This window comes from Beta vulgaris, chromosome 4, assembly GCF_026745355.1.
Source record: "Beta vulgaris subsp. vulgaris cultivar EL10 chromosome 4, EL10.2, whole genome shotgun sequence".
NCBI lineage: Eukaryota > Viridiplantae > Streptophyta > Magnoliopsida > Caryophyllales > Amaranthaceae > Beta > Beta vulgaris.
In genome coordinates this window covers 961,043-980,314 of record NC_079205.1, presented here as the reverse complement: position 1 = coordinate 980,314, position 19,272 = coordinate 961,043, and the positions used below count along the sequence as shown (strand labels likewise).

Genomic DNA, 19,272 nt, shown 5'->3' with positions numbered 1-19,272 from the left:
ACCCTAAATTATAAATATACCTTCAATTAAAAAAAAATCTAACTCATATTTACCATTTTTTTGAAAAACAAAAGGAAAGGTCAAATTACACGACAATTCTATCAAATTTTAAGACCTTTATCAACTTAATTGTCAATGTCTATCCTCATTGAGCTATGACAAATATCTAATTGCTAGATGTTTACTAACATGTGTATTAAGGAATAAAAAAGTAATAAAAGACAATAAGAAAAAAAAATATTTTTGTTTGTAGTTTTTTTATCTACCTTTTAATATATAAAAGCACTAGTTGTGTTGCATGAACACTGTTTATTTTTCACGAACAATATTTGTTAGTTGTATAAACACCATTAGTAGATATGTGAACGCTATTTGTAGCTACATAAACACTACTACTATTTCTTAACATTACATTTTTCGAGGTCATTTTTTTGGTTGACTAACAATTTCACCTTTACTCTAATTGGGTTGCATAAAAACTATTTATATATCATGAACACTTGTTATTAGGTGCATAAACACTATTTATAGTTACATGACTAGCGTCGTATTTTTCGAAGTCACTTTTTTATTCATTGTCTCTTGTACATTTATAGAATTACAGTTATACCCCTGCGTGCTAGATATTTAGGGCCTGTTCTCCTCGGCATAAAACAGCTGAACTGAACTTATTGGAGCTGAACTGAACTGAACTTATCGGAACTGAACTGAACTGAACTGAATTGAATTGAATTGAATTGAATTGAATTAAATTATTGAATGTAATAAATATATAAATAATATTTTAAACAATAATAATATGAATATTAAATAATAATTATAATGATAAGTAATAATAATGAATAATAATAAGTATTTTGGATATTTTTAAATGATAGTTATAAATAAATAATATTAATAATCATAAATTAATAATAATAATAATTAATGATAATAATGATAATTAATAATAATTATTTTATATTATTTGTATTAAAATATATTAATACTTGATGATGATATATAATAACAATAATATCTAAGAAGTAAATTAATATTACTATTTTAATAATTAGTTTTAATAATATAAAAATATTTAGTAATAAAAATAATGATTGGGTTGGACCGCGAAAATTACATCATAAAACGTCTTGACGCGATTTGATTGGTTTATGGGCTAAAAAAAGTGGGTTTATTTGTGCTTTGACCTAAACCATATTCCTCCTAATAATAATAGTAATAATATGAGTAAAGGTATAATAAACAAAATAATATATAGAAACAACAACAATAATAATAATAATACTTAATAGTAATGATATATATTTAAATAATAATAATGATAACAATAATAATAATAATAATAATAATAATAAGATCAGTAATTATTAAAATAAATTATACCAACATAATAATAATTTTTAACAAAATGATTATAAAAGAATAGAGCTGAACTGAGCTTAACTGAACTAAACTGAACTGAACTCGACTGAACTGAACTTATTGGAGCTGAACTGAACTGAACTTATTGGAGCTGAACTGAACTGAAAATAAGATGGGGAGAACAGACCCTTACTAACATCTGGAGCTTTTAATGAGGTGAGCATCAAATACCTTTAACTTTCTTTAATTTATCTGTTTTCCTGAGTTTGTCTAGGCAACCAACCGTTTGAGTCTCTTAGGGGACTCAAACGGGGGAAATTTGGTCATTTTAAGCCTTAAAAATTTCACACGCGTGTTGTTGGTACCAATGCTAGGTTAGATTGTACCATTGTCCGAAAATTTTGATACCAAAGTAAGGTTGCTTGGTACCAATCCTGATAACAATTTGATACCAATACCAGGTTATAATGGTACCATTGTGTAACTTTTTGAGTGTTTGAGTCTTTTTTGGACTCAAACAGTTGGTTACCAAGGCTTTCTCTGGTTTCCTTGTCTTTTCATCTGGGTAGTAAGTACTTTTTTACATTATTCTAAGAAAACTTTGTTTAAATTATGTGCTCAATTATTTGGGTTGTTTTGAATTAAAAATCTAGAATTGATGATTTTCTTTTAATTTAATGGTGTGGTAGATCAATAGTCTGATCATATACCGCTCATAATTGCATAATGACAATTTTTTCTGTAGATTGCAGATTTGGTTTGTGAGAATTTGACTTAGACTATGTTCAGTTCACCTTATTTTTGCTTATTTCAGATCTAATCAGATCAGATCAGAAAAAATAAGTTCAGATCAGATCAGAAAAAATAAGTTCAGATCAGATCAGATCAGATCAGATCATATCAGACCAGATCAGATAGATCATATCATGCTTATATTTAAAAACTCATTATTATTAAATATCTTTCACTACATATTAATAAAAATTATAATAATTGAATATTAATAAAGTACTTGTTGAGACGAATCAAACAAGATCCCACATGACTATATTTTTTCTTATATATTGAGAAAAATCTAAAAGATTATCTCTAATTGTGAATAGTGTCAAGATTCTAAGTGAGAAAGATAAAAAAATACAAAGGGAGTATTATTATTTACTAGTATATTTGTTCAAAAGAATTATTATTGTTGTTGTACTTATTAATTATTAATATTGATAATTATTATTAATCTTGTTGTTACCATTATAAATGTCATTGTTATTATTATATTAAGTTATTTTGTTGTTCCTTTCAAAAAAAAAAAAAAAGTTATTTTGTTGTTACTATTAAATAATAACTAAAAGCCACGTGTTAAGAACATAAGATTGACGCAAAAATAAGAAATATATAAAATATGATATCTCAAATTCATGATAATGAGGTCAGCATCAAATACCTTTAACTTTCTTTAATTTATCTGTTTTCCTTGGTAAGTACTTTTTTTCATTATTCTAAGAAAACTTTGTTTAAATTATATGCTCAATTATTTGGGTTGTTTTGAATTAAAAATCTAGAATTGATGATTTTCTTTTAATATAATGGTTTGGTAGATCAATAATCTGATCATATACTGCTCATAATTGCATAATGACAATTTTTTCTGTAGATTGTAGATTTGGTTTCTGAGAATTTGACTTAATAATAGATGAGAGAAAAAAGTGCAAATTTTCTATGTGATATCTTTTGGGATACGTGTACGGATATGGTGGTAGTGGTTAGGTGATGGTATTTCTATTATTGGCGTGGGGTTTTGCCTTTTGTATCTTATAACTTTGGCACGATATGGAATTATTTGGAGTTGGTAGCCAAAGATTATAGTTTATCAAGGATTATGGTTGAGAAATGAGAATCATGTGGGAGCTCATGGTTGGAGCTCCCACCGCCTCCCAACTTTAAGATTGCAAGTTTGACTCTCATGTATTAACCTCAAATATGTGATGTTTGTGTGGATATTTACTTTCGGGTATAAATTTTCAGTTTACAGTCTCTAAAAGTTTCTTTATGAGTTTGGATCTCCTTCTTACTTCCTAACTCATGAGGGCTAAGCTTGTTTAGGTCATTAAATTACCGAATAAAAAAAAAGATTATGTGTTAGGTGCAAGTGTGAGTAGTATTTGTCCCACATTGAAAAAGTAAGCAAAGAGCTTTCAGTTTATAACCCAAGCGGGATGCTCCTCATATTGCCAATTGGTTTTAGGATGGAACCTCGTTGTGGGCTCTGGTTTGTGGGCTTCTGGGTTTCTCTCCCTTGTGTTCTCCCCAATTCGTTACAACAAGTGGTATCGGCGCCAGGTTCTATCTTGTCGCACCATCTGATAGGGACACAATCTGTTAGGTCTTATGGCATTGAGCTCTGTAGGTTATGGGTGCGAATTTGTTCAACAGGGAGTGTATAGGCTCACACATGAGGGGGAGATTGTTAGGTGCAAGTGTGAGTAGTATTTGTCCCACATTGAAAAAGTAAGCAAAGAGCTTTCAGTTTATAACCCAAGCGGGATACTCCTCCTAATGCCAATTGGTTTTAGGATGGAACCTCGCTGTGGGTTCTGATTTGTGGGCTTCTGGGTTTCTCTCCCTTGTGTTCTCCCCAATTCGTTACAACATTATGGTTTATTTTGGTCATGTAATGTGATAGCATTGGTTTAGTGTACATAAGGCACAACATCAACCATTTCAATTAATGTGTAATTTCCTGTTTAGTTTAAGGAAATATATAAAAAGTACAAAAATTATTAAAAGAGACGGTCTAATTTTAATATAAATGTAGACCTAGTCATTAAATGGATTAAACTAGTCACCAAAAGAAATTAACCTAGTCACTATTGGGCTAATTTTCTTTTTAATATTGGGCTTACCATTGCCTAATTTTAATTTAAAAGTAGGTGGTCTCTTACCAGTAAAGCTTTTTAAGAATTATGGTTAATTTTGGTCTTGTTATGTAGTAGCAATTAGCATTGATCTAGTTATCTAGTATTTTAAAAAAAAATGGTAAGATAAATTACATTAACGCCTTTTCACAGAGAACCTAAATACAAAATATCCCAAAGCTTTCCAAACCTCCTGATAAGAATCAAACCCACAACATGTGGGTGAAAGATGAAAGGGCTCACCTCCCAGGCTCCCATCCACTCCATTCTCAATTAGTATTCTAGTATACATAAGACACAATATCTAGTATCTCAATATATATTAATCTTTTTAGCGTAAGGGATTATATAAAGGTAAGCTTAGAATCAAACTATCAACTTTTTGAGTTGGAAGATGATTCTTAGAGAGATCTTGATTCTTGTTATATATAAAACGAAATTTACTAAAAAAGCAACTCTTAATGCTTAGAGAATTGCACTTAGAGCAGCATAAAGAGATATGTTTGCTAAATGGCTTTTTTTTATTGACTTTTAGCTTTTTAATTTGGTCAAACAGCCAAAAAAAGTGTTTGGTTATTGGCTTTTTGGTTGGCTGAAAAGTTGGCTTTTAAACCAAAATGAAACCTGGAGCAGCTTTTTGGATTGTCTTTCGGCTTGTTGGCCCACAAACTCTCTAATAAACAATCCACAACCACACTTCATTTTCAAAACATTTTTGCAAACAACTGACTTAAACAACCAACTTAAAAAGTCAATACATACAACCAATGCTTCCAGCCAGTCAAACAAGCCAATTAAAGCAGCCAAAAACCAACAACAATATAGTCGATTGCCAAACAACCCGCAAAAGATGTAGATTGCGAGTATCACTTGTATTTTGGACTAATTTCATTTGAGGAAAGCTCGATGTACAATGGTAGAATGCCCAACCATGAGAATGTGGGTTTCCTCATCAGATCATCCTCAAGTTTGAGGGTAATGTTCAACTAGTTGTATATCTATAACATATCGTTATACATGAGATAAGCACTAGTGGAAAAATGATGAAGGGCTGCGCTTTTTGACAGCAGCCCTTTCAGTAGCAGCCCTTCACTTTTTAAGTAGGGTTGCGCTAGAAAAGCGCAACCCTTCTAGCTTAGAAGGGCTGCGCTAGTTAGGAAAAAGCGCAGCCCTTCTGAGCTAGAAGGGCTGCACTTTTTCCTAACTAGCGCAGCCCTTCCTACCAAAAAAAAAATTAAAAAAAAAATTTTTTTTTTGACATTTTTTTACTCATAATCTCACATTTTCTGAAATTAAACAGAAGAGAAGAGAAACGATACGAAAATACTAAACCCAAAACAAAAAAAAGAATGAAACGAAAATGAAAAAAAGGAACAAAAACTAAGATGAAAATACAAGAAATTATATACAAAGAGAAGTATACAAGAACATTAATCAAAATAAACAAAGAGAAGTATACAAGAACATTAATCAAAACAAAGAGAAGTATACAAGAACATTAATCAAAATAAACAAAGAGAAGTATACAAGAACATTATAGATCTGAAAATACAAGAACTACCTCCAAACATTAACCTAATAATGTTTAAATACATAAAACAAAACCCTAATACATTATTTAAGGGGAAAAAAATTTTCGAAAAAACTTAAAATGCCTATTTGGAGGCTTAAACGAACTCGGATGGCTTAAAAAGCCTAAACGTCACGGCATAGCAGTGAGTTTGACTCGTTGGCCTGTTCTGCTTCCGAAAAGGTATCACAATAGGCAATCGGACTCCGTCGCCATGTTTAGTGCAAATCATTTCAAGGTTTTTGTCGCAAATGTTTATGGGAGTTTTTGAGAGAGAAGAGAGGATGAGAGAGAAGAGAGGATGAGAGAGAAGGAGGAAAGGAATAATGAGGGACATGAGAGAGGAGAGAGAATGAGGGATAATATATTTGACGAATCCCGCTCAATATTTCAAAGCCCGTGATTTCGAAATTTCAAATTTTTTCAGGAAGGGCTGCGCTTTTTTTAAAAAGCGCAGCCCTACATAGCAGAAGGGCTGCGCCTTTTAAAAAAGTGCAGCCCTTCACTTAGTAGGGCTGCGCATTTTTATAAGGCGCAGCCCTTCTGCTATGTAGGGCTGCGCTTTTTAAAAAAAGCGCAGCCCTTCACTAGTAGGGCTGCGCTTTTAGAAAAAGCGCAGCCCTTCCTCCGCAGCCCTTCCTTTTTTTTCCCCTAGTGAAGAACGGAGTAAGGATGGATATAGACGGTGTGTTTTGTATGAGAAAGATGGAGAGGAAGATGAGTTAGATGATATAAATAGAAGTGGTGCTTATTTTCTTACATTTAAATATATGATTGGTGTGAATCACTTGTTGATATTCTTTTTTCAATTTTTTAGATTACATATCCATTGATTAATAATATATATAAAGAGGCTTTTTTTGAAAACATTAAAAACGCCAAATAAAAAGAATGGATATGTAATCTAAAAACTCAATTCGAACGTAATATAAAAAGTTTTCAATGTGATAATGGTCGTGAGTTTGACAATGCACCTTTCCAAAAACAATGTGCGCAACATGGCATGTATTTCCTATTCTATTGTCCTTACACTTCTTCTAAAAACGATAAAGCTGAATGAAAAATTCGCACTATAAATAATACCGTTCAAACTCTCCTTCTTCACACTTCCATCCCTCCATCTTTTTAGCCACACGCCATAAATATGGCTACTTACCTTCACTATGTCCTCCCTAGCAAAGTTCTCTCCTTCGCCTCTCCCACTCTATCTCTCTATCATCGTCAACCCACTTATTCCCACATTCGTGTTTTTGGGTGTCTATGTTATCCTCATCTCTCTTCCTCCACCATTAACAAACTCTAAGCACGTTTTACTCCATGCGTGTTCCTTGGTTTTCTGTCCAAGCATCGTGGCTATAAGTGTCTTGATTTGAGCATGCAAAATATATATTTCCCGCCACGTCACATTCAATGAATCCGTTTTCCCTTTTGCTAATCTCCATACCCCAAACCCTCATTCATATGAATTCCTGGACAATACTCCACTCTACAAAGCTGCCTATATATCTCCCCCAAGCCCACATCCAACTTCCACCCTTACTCCTCCCTTTTCCTAATCCTCAGTCCAGCCCACCTCCTCCTCACCATAATTCCAGACCAAACAGAAATCCAAACACCTCCTTCAACCCACATTCCCCCACTCCAAACCATATCTCCATTCCTTTTCACCCGCGGGACACTTACAACCCCGCGGCTCAACAACCCCTATTGGCCACTCCCTTGCCCGCACCGCGCCCCCTTTCTCAATCCTGTGGTCCAGTAGTTTCCACGGATCAACCCACACCCACTCCCCTATCTATACCACGCCTAGCCCACACCTCTAGCCCAACCTATTATGCGTGGGATGCGAGGGAGGGGGAGGGGGTGCGGGTATACTGAGGAGGCGGTTGTGGGGTTGCGTAACGGAGGGGGAAGGGGAGGGGGTTGCATAATTCAGCAGCGGAAGGGGAGGGGGATGGGGGCTGCGGGGTAGGGGAGGGAGGAGGGCGTTGCGGGGCTGTTAGGGGAGGGGGCTGCGAAGTAGGGGAATGGGGTGGCGGTTGGGTGGTTAGGGTTAGGGTTAGGATTAGGGTTAGAGTATTAGATTATGGGTTAGAATATTAATAGATTATGGGTTAGGGGTTAGGTTTAGGTTAGGTTTAGGTTAGTTAATTAGATTTAGAGGAGGAATTAGGGTTAGAGGGGGATTTAGGGATTAATGAGTAACGGAAGTCTAACACCACTAGTCATCAAGGGTAATTGGATGTATTTTTTAAAAAGTGGGGGGTATATGGTGAATTTAAAAAGTTGAAAGGGTAAAAAAAATTATCAAGGTTATATAGTGAAAAAACCATTAATTTAAATAAGTTTTAATAAATTCTAACATTTTATAAAATATTGTTGTGGTCAACCTCAAATAAGTTCAAAGAAAATTAAAAAGAATTACCTTAAATAAGTTAGCAGAAATAAGATGAAAAAACAAACGTGTGTGGAGGAGTGACTTCCCGGCTTCTATTGTTTCTTTGGCCATTGAAGATTTAATGCAGTAGCCCCTTTTCGAGGGTCCTTTCAAAAAAAAAAAAGAAATCCGTTACAAGGAGAGGGAAACTAATAATCCCTTCTAAGAGAGATAGAGGCTTATCCTCAAACTCTTGAGGTGATATCAACACCACTAAGCGATCTCACGACCCACTTGGTTCATCATGAGAAATTTTAATAATAAGAACAGCTAATAATAGTGTAACTGTATAGTAAAAGCTTGTCATTGAGCCATGGCAAGTGAATGTATACTTGCTCCCTGTTACAAAAGGTTATCTCGAGCTGTCTCCATTGCATGCTTACTTGGTTTCCTCGTACCTTTAAGCATTTTATCAAACACTTTGTCGGCATTACCTCTTGATTCCCAGAAAAATATTCAATTGCCTCAAATTTATACCATTGAAGTTGTCAATGTCTATCCTCATGATCCCAGAGCTTTTACTGAGGTCAGTATAAAATACCTTTAACTTTCTTTAATTTGTATGTTTTCCTTGTTTTTTCATCTGGGTAATACCTGTTTCATTATTCTAAGAAAAACTTTGTTTAAATTATATGGTCAGTTAATTGGGTTGTTTTGAATTAAAAGTCCAATTGATGATTCCCTTTTAATTTGATGGTATGGTAAATCATTAGTCTGATTATATACTGGTCGTAATTGCATAATTGACACATTTTTCTGTAGATTGTTAATTTGGATTATTAGAATTTGAAGTAAGAATTGATGAGAGAAAAAAGAGCAAAATCTTCTATGTGATATTTTTTTGGGAATTTTTGTGCTATGTAAGAACATGGTAATGTATGATTGATCAAGAAAGTAATGATTTTTCTTTTGCTTGTACATTAGGTGGGATTCTTCAATTTCATGGTTTTTCATATAATTATGGTTGATTTCATTAGAATATAAAGCTATTTTTATACTCCCCCGTTCCATAATATAATGCCTACTTCATTTTTGGTGGATCAAACTTTAAAAACTTTGACCGAATATTCTCATTTGTATATATAAAAAAACATATTCATGTGGGATCTTGTTAGATTCGTTTCAATGTGTAGTTTCATAATATCAACTTTTTATATTTTTTATTAATACGAAATTGGAGATATTAAAGGTCAAAGTTACGTCTTGGAGACTGTGTAAAAAAGAAAGAAGCACTATATTATGGGACGGAGGGAGTACTTACTAAGAAATGGGCTCAATTTTAATCCATGAAATGATAAATTAGGGTCTAATTTCAATGTAGAGGTCCCTTTATGATGCTGATATTAGAAAGTTATCTTGTTTTCTGGAAACATGTGGTTTTTTTCAGGGACTTCTTTATGGGGGAAACAACACACTTTATGAATCAACTGGTCTTTATGGAATGGTAAACTCTTCATTGAATTTTGAGTTTTTGGCTGTACTTTCAACATAAAACTGAGAAAATGATACTTCCTCCGTTTCACTGGATTTCAGTTATCGGATGTTTTTCACCTCATACGAGTTTATTCTTTAAACCTTTAGTTTTCCTAGCAAAAAATGCGTGCCAAAAAGAAGTTGAACATCTACATGCAAAAGGAGGGAGTGTTACTCTGGACATCTAATGCATAGTACAATCAAAATGCAATGATAGTGATTAGTTTCAAGCTTCAACATCCCTTGTTATGATATTATCTGTATACTGTCAACTAGGACATAGAATAAGTGGAAGTTATTTTGTTTAATGGCATTGTATGATCTGTCACATGAGTCAATTTGCAGTAGTTTGTAGATCTCTCCTATGGTCGTAGTTGAGCTTCTTAACTGGAATATGTCCTTTCGTAAACAGGAATTACATGTGTAGTTTACATAATCTTTGATTAGGAGACAATACTTGCTATCTGATATTGTAGATTGATTTGAGTTCTGTTCTGTAGATGTTGGTTTCCTGTGCTTCAATGATTTTAGGGTGCATTCTCTTCACCTTAAAACAAATGTTCAAGTCTCTAATAAGTCCAAAGAAGTTCCAATAAGTTCTAGTAAGTTACGATAAGTTCATATAAGTTCCAATAAGTTCTAACCCCTCTTATGAACAAGTTCAGGTCAAATAACGTGAAGAGAACACAGCTTTAGTAGCTGAATTTTTAGTATTGGTTTATCTTATCTGACTTGATCTTTGACCTTGCAGTCTACAGTGAGGAGAGTAACACTGCAAACAGGAAAGGTACATCACACAGTTCATGAATTAACTTACATGAATCTAGTACTTCTATTATGCTTATAGCTCAGTGTTGTTTATTGGAGACTGGCTGGATGGTGAAGGGAGAACCAAAAGGAGAGTATAAAGGTTAAAATTCTGTTATACAGTTAGTCTGATGTCATGATGTGTTTCCAATAACAAATTTTCACTTAAAAACCCTTTATGTCATTTTTCTTCTATGAATGTGATCGTACCAGAAGATCAATATGATTAAATCACACAACAACTACATATACATTCATTAAGTCATTCTATGCCAGGATACACTACACCTATGTAACTGCTGGAGAGCTAAATTACCTGTTTTCTTAGAATATGCCTACATTTTTCTGGAGTTTGGGTGTGAATAGACGCAGGAATCCTTTGTGCTTTAATTGTGGTTGTTGAGTAATTGTGCAGAACATTTTACTTCTATGCGACTTGCTACTTAATCATCTGCTGTTTGTTATGCTCTAAAAAAAACTAAGCGATCTTCACAATAAGCTATACTTATTTTTCCCCATCATGTTATAGGGTAGGTTTAAGGATATTCAGATGCGATTTATGTGAACAAATTTTACTCTTAGCCAATCTTGCTATGCCTAAAAATACAAGGGTAATAAGAATTGCATATATCAACTGGACTATATCCACATGGTCATTTTTTTGTCCCCGTTATTTGCCCCTTTTGTAGCCATCTAACTTTGCTTCCCATCTAGTTTGTAACAAATCAATACCTCCCACACTGACATCACGATACCGAAAACTGATTTTTTTTTTCACTTTTATTTTGTTAAATGTTTACCGCTACATACTTACATATTGATGCTCTATCAACACCACATGTTGTCATCTTTGATCTTGTAGCAGACGACCAACCACTTATTGTGATGCATCCCTCCCCTTCGTCCTATACAGTCTAGGATAAGTAGTATCTCTTGTTTGCCAAAAACTGGGGTTCGAGAATGGGGATCTCCTGATCAGCGAGCATAAAAAATGCTTTCGGAGTCTTAAGTACTTATCGAATTGAGAATGGGGATCTCCTGATCAGCGAGTATAAAAAATGCTTCGAAGTCTAAGTACTTATCGAATCAAACATGAGGTGAGGAAGGTTGGGTAGGTCATCTATTATTGGAGATTAGAGAAAGCAATGTTATCCACAAAAACCAGACGGGGGCCTCTGGTTCGACCCTGATCGCCAATGAAAGGGCTGCCTTTCTTGGACTGCGAATGGCGACCTTGAAAAATGTCTTTCAAAACTACAACAATCTAAAATTAGTACACAATATATAATGAATCCTGATAAACCCTTAGTAATTTTGTGAGAACTTTAATTTGTACATTTTTATATAAAGCTAGAAAGTTCTTCATCGGCGAGAAAATCTAAACCCAACTATGTGTTTAGGCTTCTTTTGACTAATTCTCTATTGATTTCTGTAGGTTGAGGCACTTCAGACAATGGATTTATCTTATTTTGGGGAAGGATTGACACTAGTTGATGAAAGGTTTGTATCAGAGAGTTGCAATTTTTTCAATTCTGTAGGGACTTATGTATGTGGAAATCTGTAAAAGACCAATGATATCATGAAATTCTTGTGTCAATCATGATTTACATTTCCTTGTATGCAAGTTTTACTTGTGGCTAGAGATGGCCAACAGTGCGGGCCAATCCAGCCCATCCAACCCAGCCCACCTCGTGGGCCGTGTGGGCCGGGCTCGCAAAAGCCCGGTCCAGCCCACCTTGAACCGTGAAATTGGTGGGTGGGTCGTGGGCTAGATTTCTTGAGCCCAGCCCACTAAAGCCCGCTACTAAAACCGCCCAGCCCGGACCACGAAATCGGTCCAGCCCAACCCATGAACTGGACCAGCCCAATCCAAGTTATTATTGAACCAAATTGTGTATATTTTAATCAAATTGTATATATTTTAATCAAATTGCATATATTATAATTCAATCAAATTTTAAAATAATGAAATTATTCATTAATTCTAATAATTGTATATATTTTTATTCATTTTAAAGATTTTATATAACAATAATGAATAATTTCAATAATTAAATAATTTTGAAAAAAAAATCTTATGTCGGCCCACCAGCCCGGTCCAGCCCACTAGACCCACGAACCGCCAAAACCACTTCCCGAACCGTGAGAACCGGTAACAAACCGATGTGGGCCAAGATTTTTCAGCCCGCGGACCAGCCCACCCAACCCATGAATTTCACGGTTCGGTCCTGGGCCGTGAAATCTCAGCCCAGCCCACTACAACCCACGGTCCGACCCGCCCAGCCCGCACCAGTGGCCATCACTACTTGTGGCGCAGAGACGGTGGTTAGAACTTTCTGCCTCCATCATAGTAAGTCTGCAAAGAAGTTTAAAAATTCAGGGACCCAAATCAATGCTAAATGTTATTGGGAGATAAGTAACTAGCCTAGTGGACCTTTTTCCATCCCCTTTCCATATGTGTATTTTTTATATCCCTTCTTGATAAATTTGAATTGATATACACTAATGATTTTATAAACTCCTGATTATAAAATCTGTTTTTCAGGTTGTATCAACTGACTTATGAGCATAATACTGGTTTCATTTATGACCGGAGCAATTTAAGCAAAGTTTGTAACTCTGGAAACCCTTCTTATTCTGTTGGAATTTATGTATCTTTTGAGCATTCTTGTTCTCCTACGGGTCATTTCTGTTTAGATTTAGATTTATCTAGAGTTGGAATGCTTCAAGAACATGAGCTCATTGATTTCTATACCCTTCAGTCTCCCTATTATTCCAGGGGACTTCTTCCATTGTTGTGTGCTCAAGTTAGAACAATTGAGGTCTAGTTGAGATCAATACTTCATTACAAAGTCCTTGGTCTCTCAAGTGTTTCTCTGGAGATTTATTGCATATACAGTAACGGAACTCTAGCTTGTGCAAAACTTATAAGCGGCTGTGACTTATTCCTAGAGTGGCTAACCCAGTAAAAGGGACTTAGTGTAAGCAAAAGCAATATATGGTAGTTGGGTTGATTTTACAGGAGGCCAACTTTTTAGCATTCTGTATTTCCCAATAGTGCTTTGGAAAATCATAAGGACTTCTGCTCCCTTGTTGTAGGTGTTTAACTTCGATTTTACAAGACTTTTGAGATCAATTGAGGAAATTTGTTGAGATATGTTTATTAACTTTGTCCTCTTAGAACTTGAAGCTTTACCCTTATATGTCTTATTATCTCATAAGAACCTAACTCATGAAAAATAAGAGAAGTGATGATTCTTGCAATGCTTCTTTTGTCGTTAAACATGGGATTGCATTGCACCTGATCCAGTTTAATTGCATTTGTTTGAGATTAAATATGCCAAGGATAAATTGTAGGACTGATTGTTTAACAGTTGCTCATTGAAGACCTCAGTGTGGCTTTTATTCTAATTCAGAGTCGTCCATATGTCTTACTTTCTACTTTCTGGCACAGTTAATTAGTTAGTTCAGATGCCTGATGTTTTGTAATTGAGATATTGTTAATATGTTTATTTCAGATAGGGCAATTCACTCACCAAATGGCTGATGGATGGGGACTGGCAAGTGATGGCAAAGTTTTGTTTGGAAGTGATGGCTCATCGACACTCTATCAGATTGATCCCAAAACAATGAAAGGTCCTGTTCTTTATCCTTAATATAAAGATTGCGAATTTGTCAATCCATAACTCCCTGCTTTTGTTGTGTTTCTGGGACCTGGGTTTAGACTTAAAGAAGTAAGATTTGCTCCACGTATCTGTTTTTTCTCTTGTACTGCCCATATCGAAAAATAAAGTTGTTACCCCTTGTCCCTAATTTTTTGTTTTTGCTGCATTTCTCATTTTGGTTCGAAGTTCACCAACTTTGACTGTAAAAATTCATTAATATAGGAAAAAAGAACATATGTTGTGGTTTTTGTTAGATTCGTTGTAATTTTTATAAATGTATATCATCAGTTTTAGTTTAAATTTATTAATGGTCAAACATGTGTCTTTTGAAACCGCTAAAAAGCAAATGGAGCAAATGATTGGGGATGGAGGGAGTAATAGAGAAGAGAAACCCTTGTGTTTACGTGTATCTTGATGCTTAGTGCCCTGTGCCTACATCCTGCTGTCAATTCCAGTTGTCTAACTTACAATAATGGCCTTTAATGTAGCTTCCATGGCTTTCTCACTCGCTATGCTCATTGTTAATACAGAAATACAGATGCAAACTGTTAGATACATGGATCTTGATGTGCCTAATTAGAATGAGTCGAAGTACGTGAATGGGGAAATGTGGGAAAATGTGTCTCTCAACATAATTAATCACGAAGGTTTTGAGAATAAAAATACAAATCTTTGACAAGCTAATTTTTTATTATTGAGCAAACGATTAGGGACAGAGGGAGTAATAGAAGAGAAACCCGTGGATATACGTGTATCTCGATGCAAAGTGCCTACATACTGCTGTCATTTCCAGTTGTCTAACTTAGAATAATGGCCTTTAGTGTAGCTTCCATGGCTTTCTCACTCACTATGCTCATTGTTAATACAGAGATACAGAGGCAAACTGTTAGATACATGGATCTTGATGTGCCTTATCTGAATGAATTGGAGTATGTGAACGGGGAGGTGTGGGCAAATGTTGTCACGGTAATTTTCATGTACAAGTCTTACTACGGATTTGTTTGTAACATTCCAAAATTGCTTTACTTAGTTCTGTTGCCTACAAAAATTTACATAGTACCTTGGATTTTGCAACTGATATCTGACCTTGAAAGCAATTTTCCCGTGTAATTTGCTCAGAATATAGCCTGTACTTTTTTCTTAGAGTAGTTTGCTCCTTGATTCAGAATTAGTAATCACGTCTTATGGAAAAAGTTGGAACATTTCCATTACTTGCAGTGTTTTTCTGATTAGATTCCCACTATTCAACTACATGAAATTTACACGAGAAAAATATAATCATGAGGGCTTGGAACCTATAATCCTATATAGCACGGGTACTTCTTCTAGGTCACGTACTCCGTACTCGTACGCGTATGAGTACCCGATATGATACATGTACCCATTCCTAAAATTTTGAAATCTCGACATTTTCAGCCCCCGTACCCGTATTCGTCTATGTGCAACCTAGCTTGGAACTACTCCATATGTGACTTTAGTTCAAACGCACGGAATACTAATCAACATTTGTGTACTTACTCTGATATAGTGTAACTTCAGCTCTTTAAAGTTGCATCATGACGATATTTCATGCAGACTGACTGAATTCTCACTGTGCAGACTGACTGCATTGTCAGAATATCACCTGAAGATGGTACAGTACTTGGCTGGATTCTCCTTCCCATTTTGAGGTGTTTATTCCCTATGTTTCAATTTAGTCTCCCTATTCTCAGCTCATGATCAATGTGTTTTCAACCCTCTGCTCAAAACTTTTCCCTCTTTTGTTCTGTTCCAGAGAAAGAATGATGGCAGATGGTGAAATAGTACGTCTTTATATTTTTGTCCGACTTGCATTGTCCTCCTTTATGATTTATTATCCCACGAGTTTGAATTTTTTTTTTAACCTTCTCATAAATGTTAAAAACTGCTTGGTTCTAGGATATTTTTGACATCTTGAATGGCATCGCATGGGACAAAGACGAACAACGCATATTTGGTGAGTTTTCTGTCGATGCCTGTTGTTGCTTTTTTTGGTTGAGCTCAATCTTCTGTTAAGAAACTATCAATGGCTTCTAAAGCTGGTAGTTCCATGATGAGACTACTGTTAGGAGCATGCATCTCTTCTTAATTACATGTTCTCATTAATTCACCTCAAGTACCCATGTCAGATCCTTAATACTCGGACGTGACTCGGACACTTAGGCACTTCATTTTGGACCAAAATTATTGAAAGTTTTCATAGAATAGCCAAGTCAGACACTTGGACATGTACATGTGTCAGACATGGGTATACAAGTTCAAGTAATATAGATCTCTTACTAGCACCCTAGAACCTAGATAGGACTCCAAGCACCCAATTGGTGGTAGATTCTAACCTCTTGTGGAAATTGAGAAGCATTTTATTGAAATTAGTGGCAATGTCCAACACTATAAAGTGTATGTAGATTTTTTTATCATACAATTTGACGGCAAGACTAGAGATCAATTAAACAAAAAAACAGTAATAGTTACAAAATATAGGCAATAAGTTCAACACTTCGATTATACACGCAGATGTGATATATGCTCTTGGAGTCTTAGACGTGTATGTTCTTTTATCATACTAGTAGGGTCTTTTATTGCATGTTCGTAAATTTCAAAAAGAAGAAAAAGTAGCCGGCTGCTACTAATGCAAAATACAGAGTTATCCTTCTCTTTTCAACTGAAATCCGGTAAAGGGTGGTGAGGTAGAGCAAAGGCCCTCGCCACCGTCGTGAGCAGTATAGCATGTGAAGGTGTCTCAAGCTTATAGGAGGTCATACATATTCTTCTGAATTATATGTGTCCGCGGGATTAATTTGGAGGAGTTGTGACCTCCTATAAGCTTGAGACACCTTCACCTATAGCAAGAAGACATTTATGGACAGAACTGAAATGAAAACGATCAATCGTCGGCTGCTTTCTGTCCAATTTTGATCCTGCAAAGTCGACAGGAAGTGAAGAAAGAAGTGAACTCAAAGAATAAGAATACCAGCGAGTTCCTCTTTCTATCGCTTTAAAGGCATCGCATCATCCGGACCTTGAGTCGAATTGATCGTGTCATGTGCAACGTCCATCAATGATGGTTCATTAATGTCCATTGACGTAATTAACTGAGAGAAAGATTGGAAGTGCTACTAAAAGCAAATTCCTGCCTCAAAGGCCTTACCATACCACTTAGCTCAAGCCAGGATAAAAGTCTCGTTCGAGGCAGAAAAGTCCGAGTTGGTCAGTTGGGAAGTCGGTCGTAAACTACTGGGGACCGGGGGCGCGGTGGGCGGCGGCCAGTCCCCCGCGAGGGCTGCCTACTTCTCTAGTTCATGCGGGGGACTGTGCTGCATTGCATTTTAATAGGAAGTTAGAGCGTAGCTGCAATTGCTATTGAATCTGCTGCGCGTGGAAGGTTTGACGAAGTACCATTTCATTTCATTTCGCATAGTCCTTTCTTTGGCAAGTGAATCATAGCACAGAAAGGTTCATCACAGTATTATATATTCTGCTACGAATGAAAATGATACATGCTCCTATATTATGAACTATATTCTCTTTTATAAATGAAAATGATACTACTTCTATATGTATTTATAAATGAAAATGATACTATATGTTCTTTTATTCGGAATTGTAAAGTCTTTTACTTATGTTATATCATGCTCCCTTTAGCCTTCCAGTGATACAAAAATAACCCAAAGTAGAAAGTTGCTAAAAGAATGTATAGAAGTTGAGGAAAATACGTAAATGCTACTTGGTCTCACCAGAAGCTGTGAGTAGACAATCTAATAGGAGACCTATGGTTAAGCTGCTAGCATGACTTTGTTGATTGTGTTTTCTTCTTTACAGTGACAGGAAAGTGTTGGCCAAAGGTATTTGAGATCAAGGTGAATCAATCGAAGGATCATTCCGATGCCGATGTTCGACGGTTGTGTATCCCTGTGCCAGCCAGTGTAGAAGCCATGAAGTAGCAGCAATGGCTAGGAAGACTAGAACTGCTCTTTACATTACTACGTTCAAGTTAGATTCAATTATTTGTCAGTCATAAAGGACAACTTTTTATGCATTGTTTCTAAGGAAGGCATCAAATGGTACTTGGTCCCATTTTTATTTTGAGGTTGGTTTGTTATGTAAACTTCAGTGGTTATTGTTATCGATTCCATGCCTACTTAACTCAAGTTATAATAAAAAAAGTAAATATGCTAAAAACTAAACTTAAGTTACATAACTGCATCCTAATATAATTACTTCCACTATTTCAAAATACTTGCAATCAAACTCATTGAAACACATATCTAAATAGATAATAAATAAGATAAAACAAAAAAAAAATTAATTAACATACTTTAAACAACAGTGTGAAGTGAAAGGATTATCAAATGTTAATACTTTAATTAATTTATAAATTAAACCTTGTTTATTACTCTTCCAATTGCATGTCAAAAAACTTGGTTGCATGTATTCAAAAGGGAGAAAGTAGATGTTAACATAGATCTAACTATGTTAATACCTTTTGTTTTTCTATGTATTTAGCAGGGGCGGATTTACTATGGGTTCACCGGGTTCAAGTGAACCCAGTGATTTTTGGAAAAAAATTGCCCAGTTTTTTTTTTTAAATAAAAAATATTTTAGCTAGTTGATATATACCATTTGCGTGAATATGAAGCATGAAAGAAGTGGGGGTCAGGGTGGTTTTGTTCTCTATGAAACTCTATGAGTTTGCGCGCGGCTCGGGGTTCGAATCCCAGCAAAACCAAATATCTAAATTAGCTAAACATAAAACTGAAAAGCTCAAATTGTTACCTTTTCTTATTGTTACCTTTGGTAAATTTGGCCTTCCTCCAAAAAATCTCAAAGGTTTGAAGCCAAGTATTATGATACTATATAGTTTTTTTGTTATCCAAGTATTATGTGCACATGTTCTTTTATTAGTTCTTTATTTGATTCTTGCATGTTCTTTGCATATGTATTCTTTCAACAATTACAAATATATTTTGAAATCAAAATTAGTTGTCTCTTTATAATTGTATAAAATGGTAGAATGTTATGATTTAGTATTAT

The 19,272-nt window shown here is 35.1% G+C and overlaps 1 protein-coding gene across 5 annotated transcripts in view; it reads left to right on the top strand.

The window, feature by feature from the left end:
- The first annotated feature begins 8,317 nt into the window (after window positions 1-8,317).
- LOC104891854 (glutaminyl-peptide cyclotransferase) overlaps window positions 8,318-19,272 on the top strand; it is a 70,829-nt gene continuing 59,874 nt past the window's right edge. The window contains exons 1-11 of one of the 5 annotated variants that reach the window (XM_010677625.4): window positions 8,328-8,804; window positions 9,666-9,722; window positions 10,503-10,538; window positions 11,994-12,058; window positions 13,104-13,167; window positions 14,077-14,194; window positions 15,092-15,189; window positions 15,823-15,893; window positions 15,998-16,025; window positions 16,141-16,198; window positions 18,061-18,364. In XM_010677625.4, coding sequence (XP_010675927.2) covers window positions 8,592-8,804; window positions 9,666-9,722; window positions 10,503-10,538; window positions 11,994-12,058; window positions 13,104-13,167; window positions 14,077-14,194; window positions 15,092-15,189; window positions 15,823-15,893; window positions 15,998-16,025; window positions 16,141-16,198; window positions 18,061-18,182 — 930 coding nt within the window. In that variant the 5' untranslated portion in view covers window positions 8,328-8,591 and the 3' untranslated portion in view covers window positions 18,183-18,364. Of the gene's footprint in view, window positions 8,805-9,665; window positions 9,723-10,502; window positions 10,539-11,993; window positions 12,059-13,103; window positions 13,168-14,076; window positions 14,195-15,091; window positions 15,190-15,822; window positions 15,894-15,997; window positions 16,026-16,140; window positions 16,199-18,060; window positions 18,365-19,272 lie in introns of those variants that run through there. The other 4 variants (XM_057393807.1, XM_057393808.1, XM_010677629.4 and 1 more) reach the window with 4 other exon arrangements.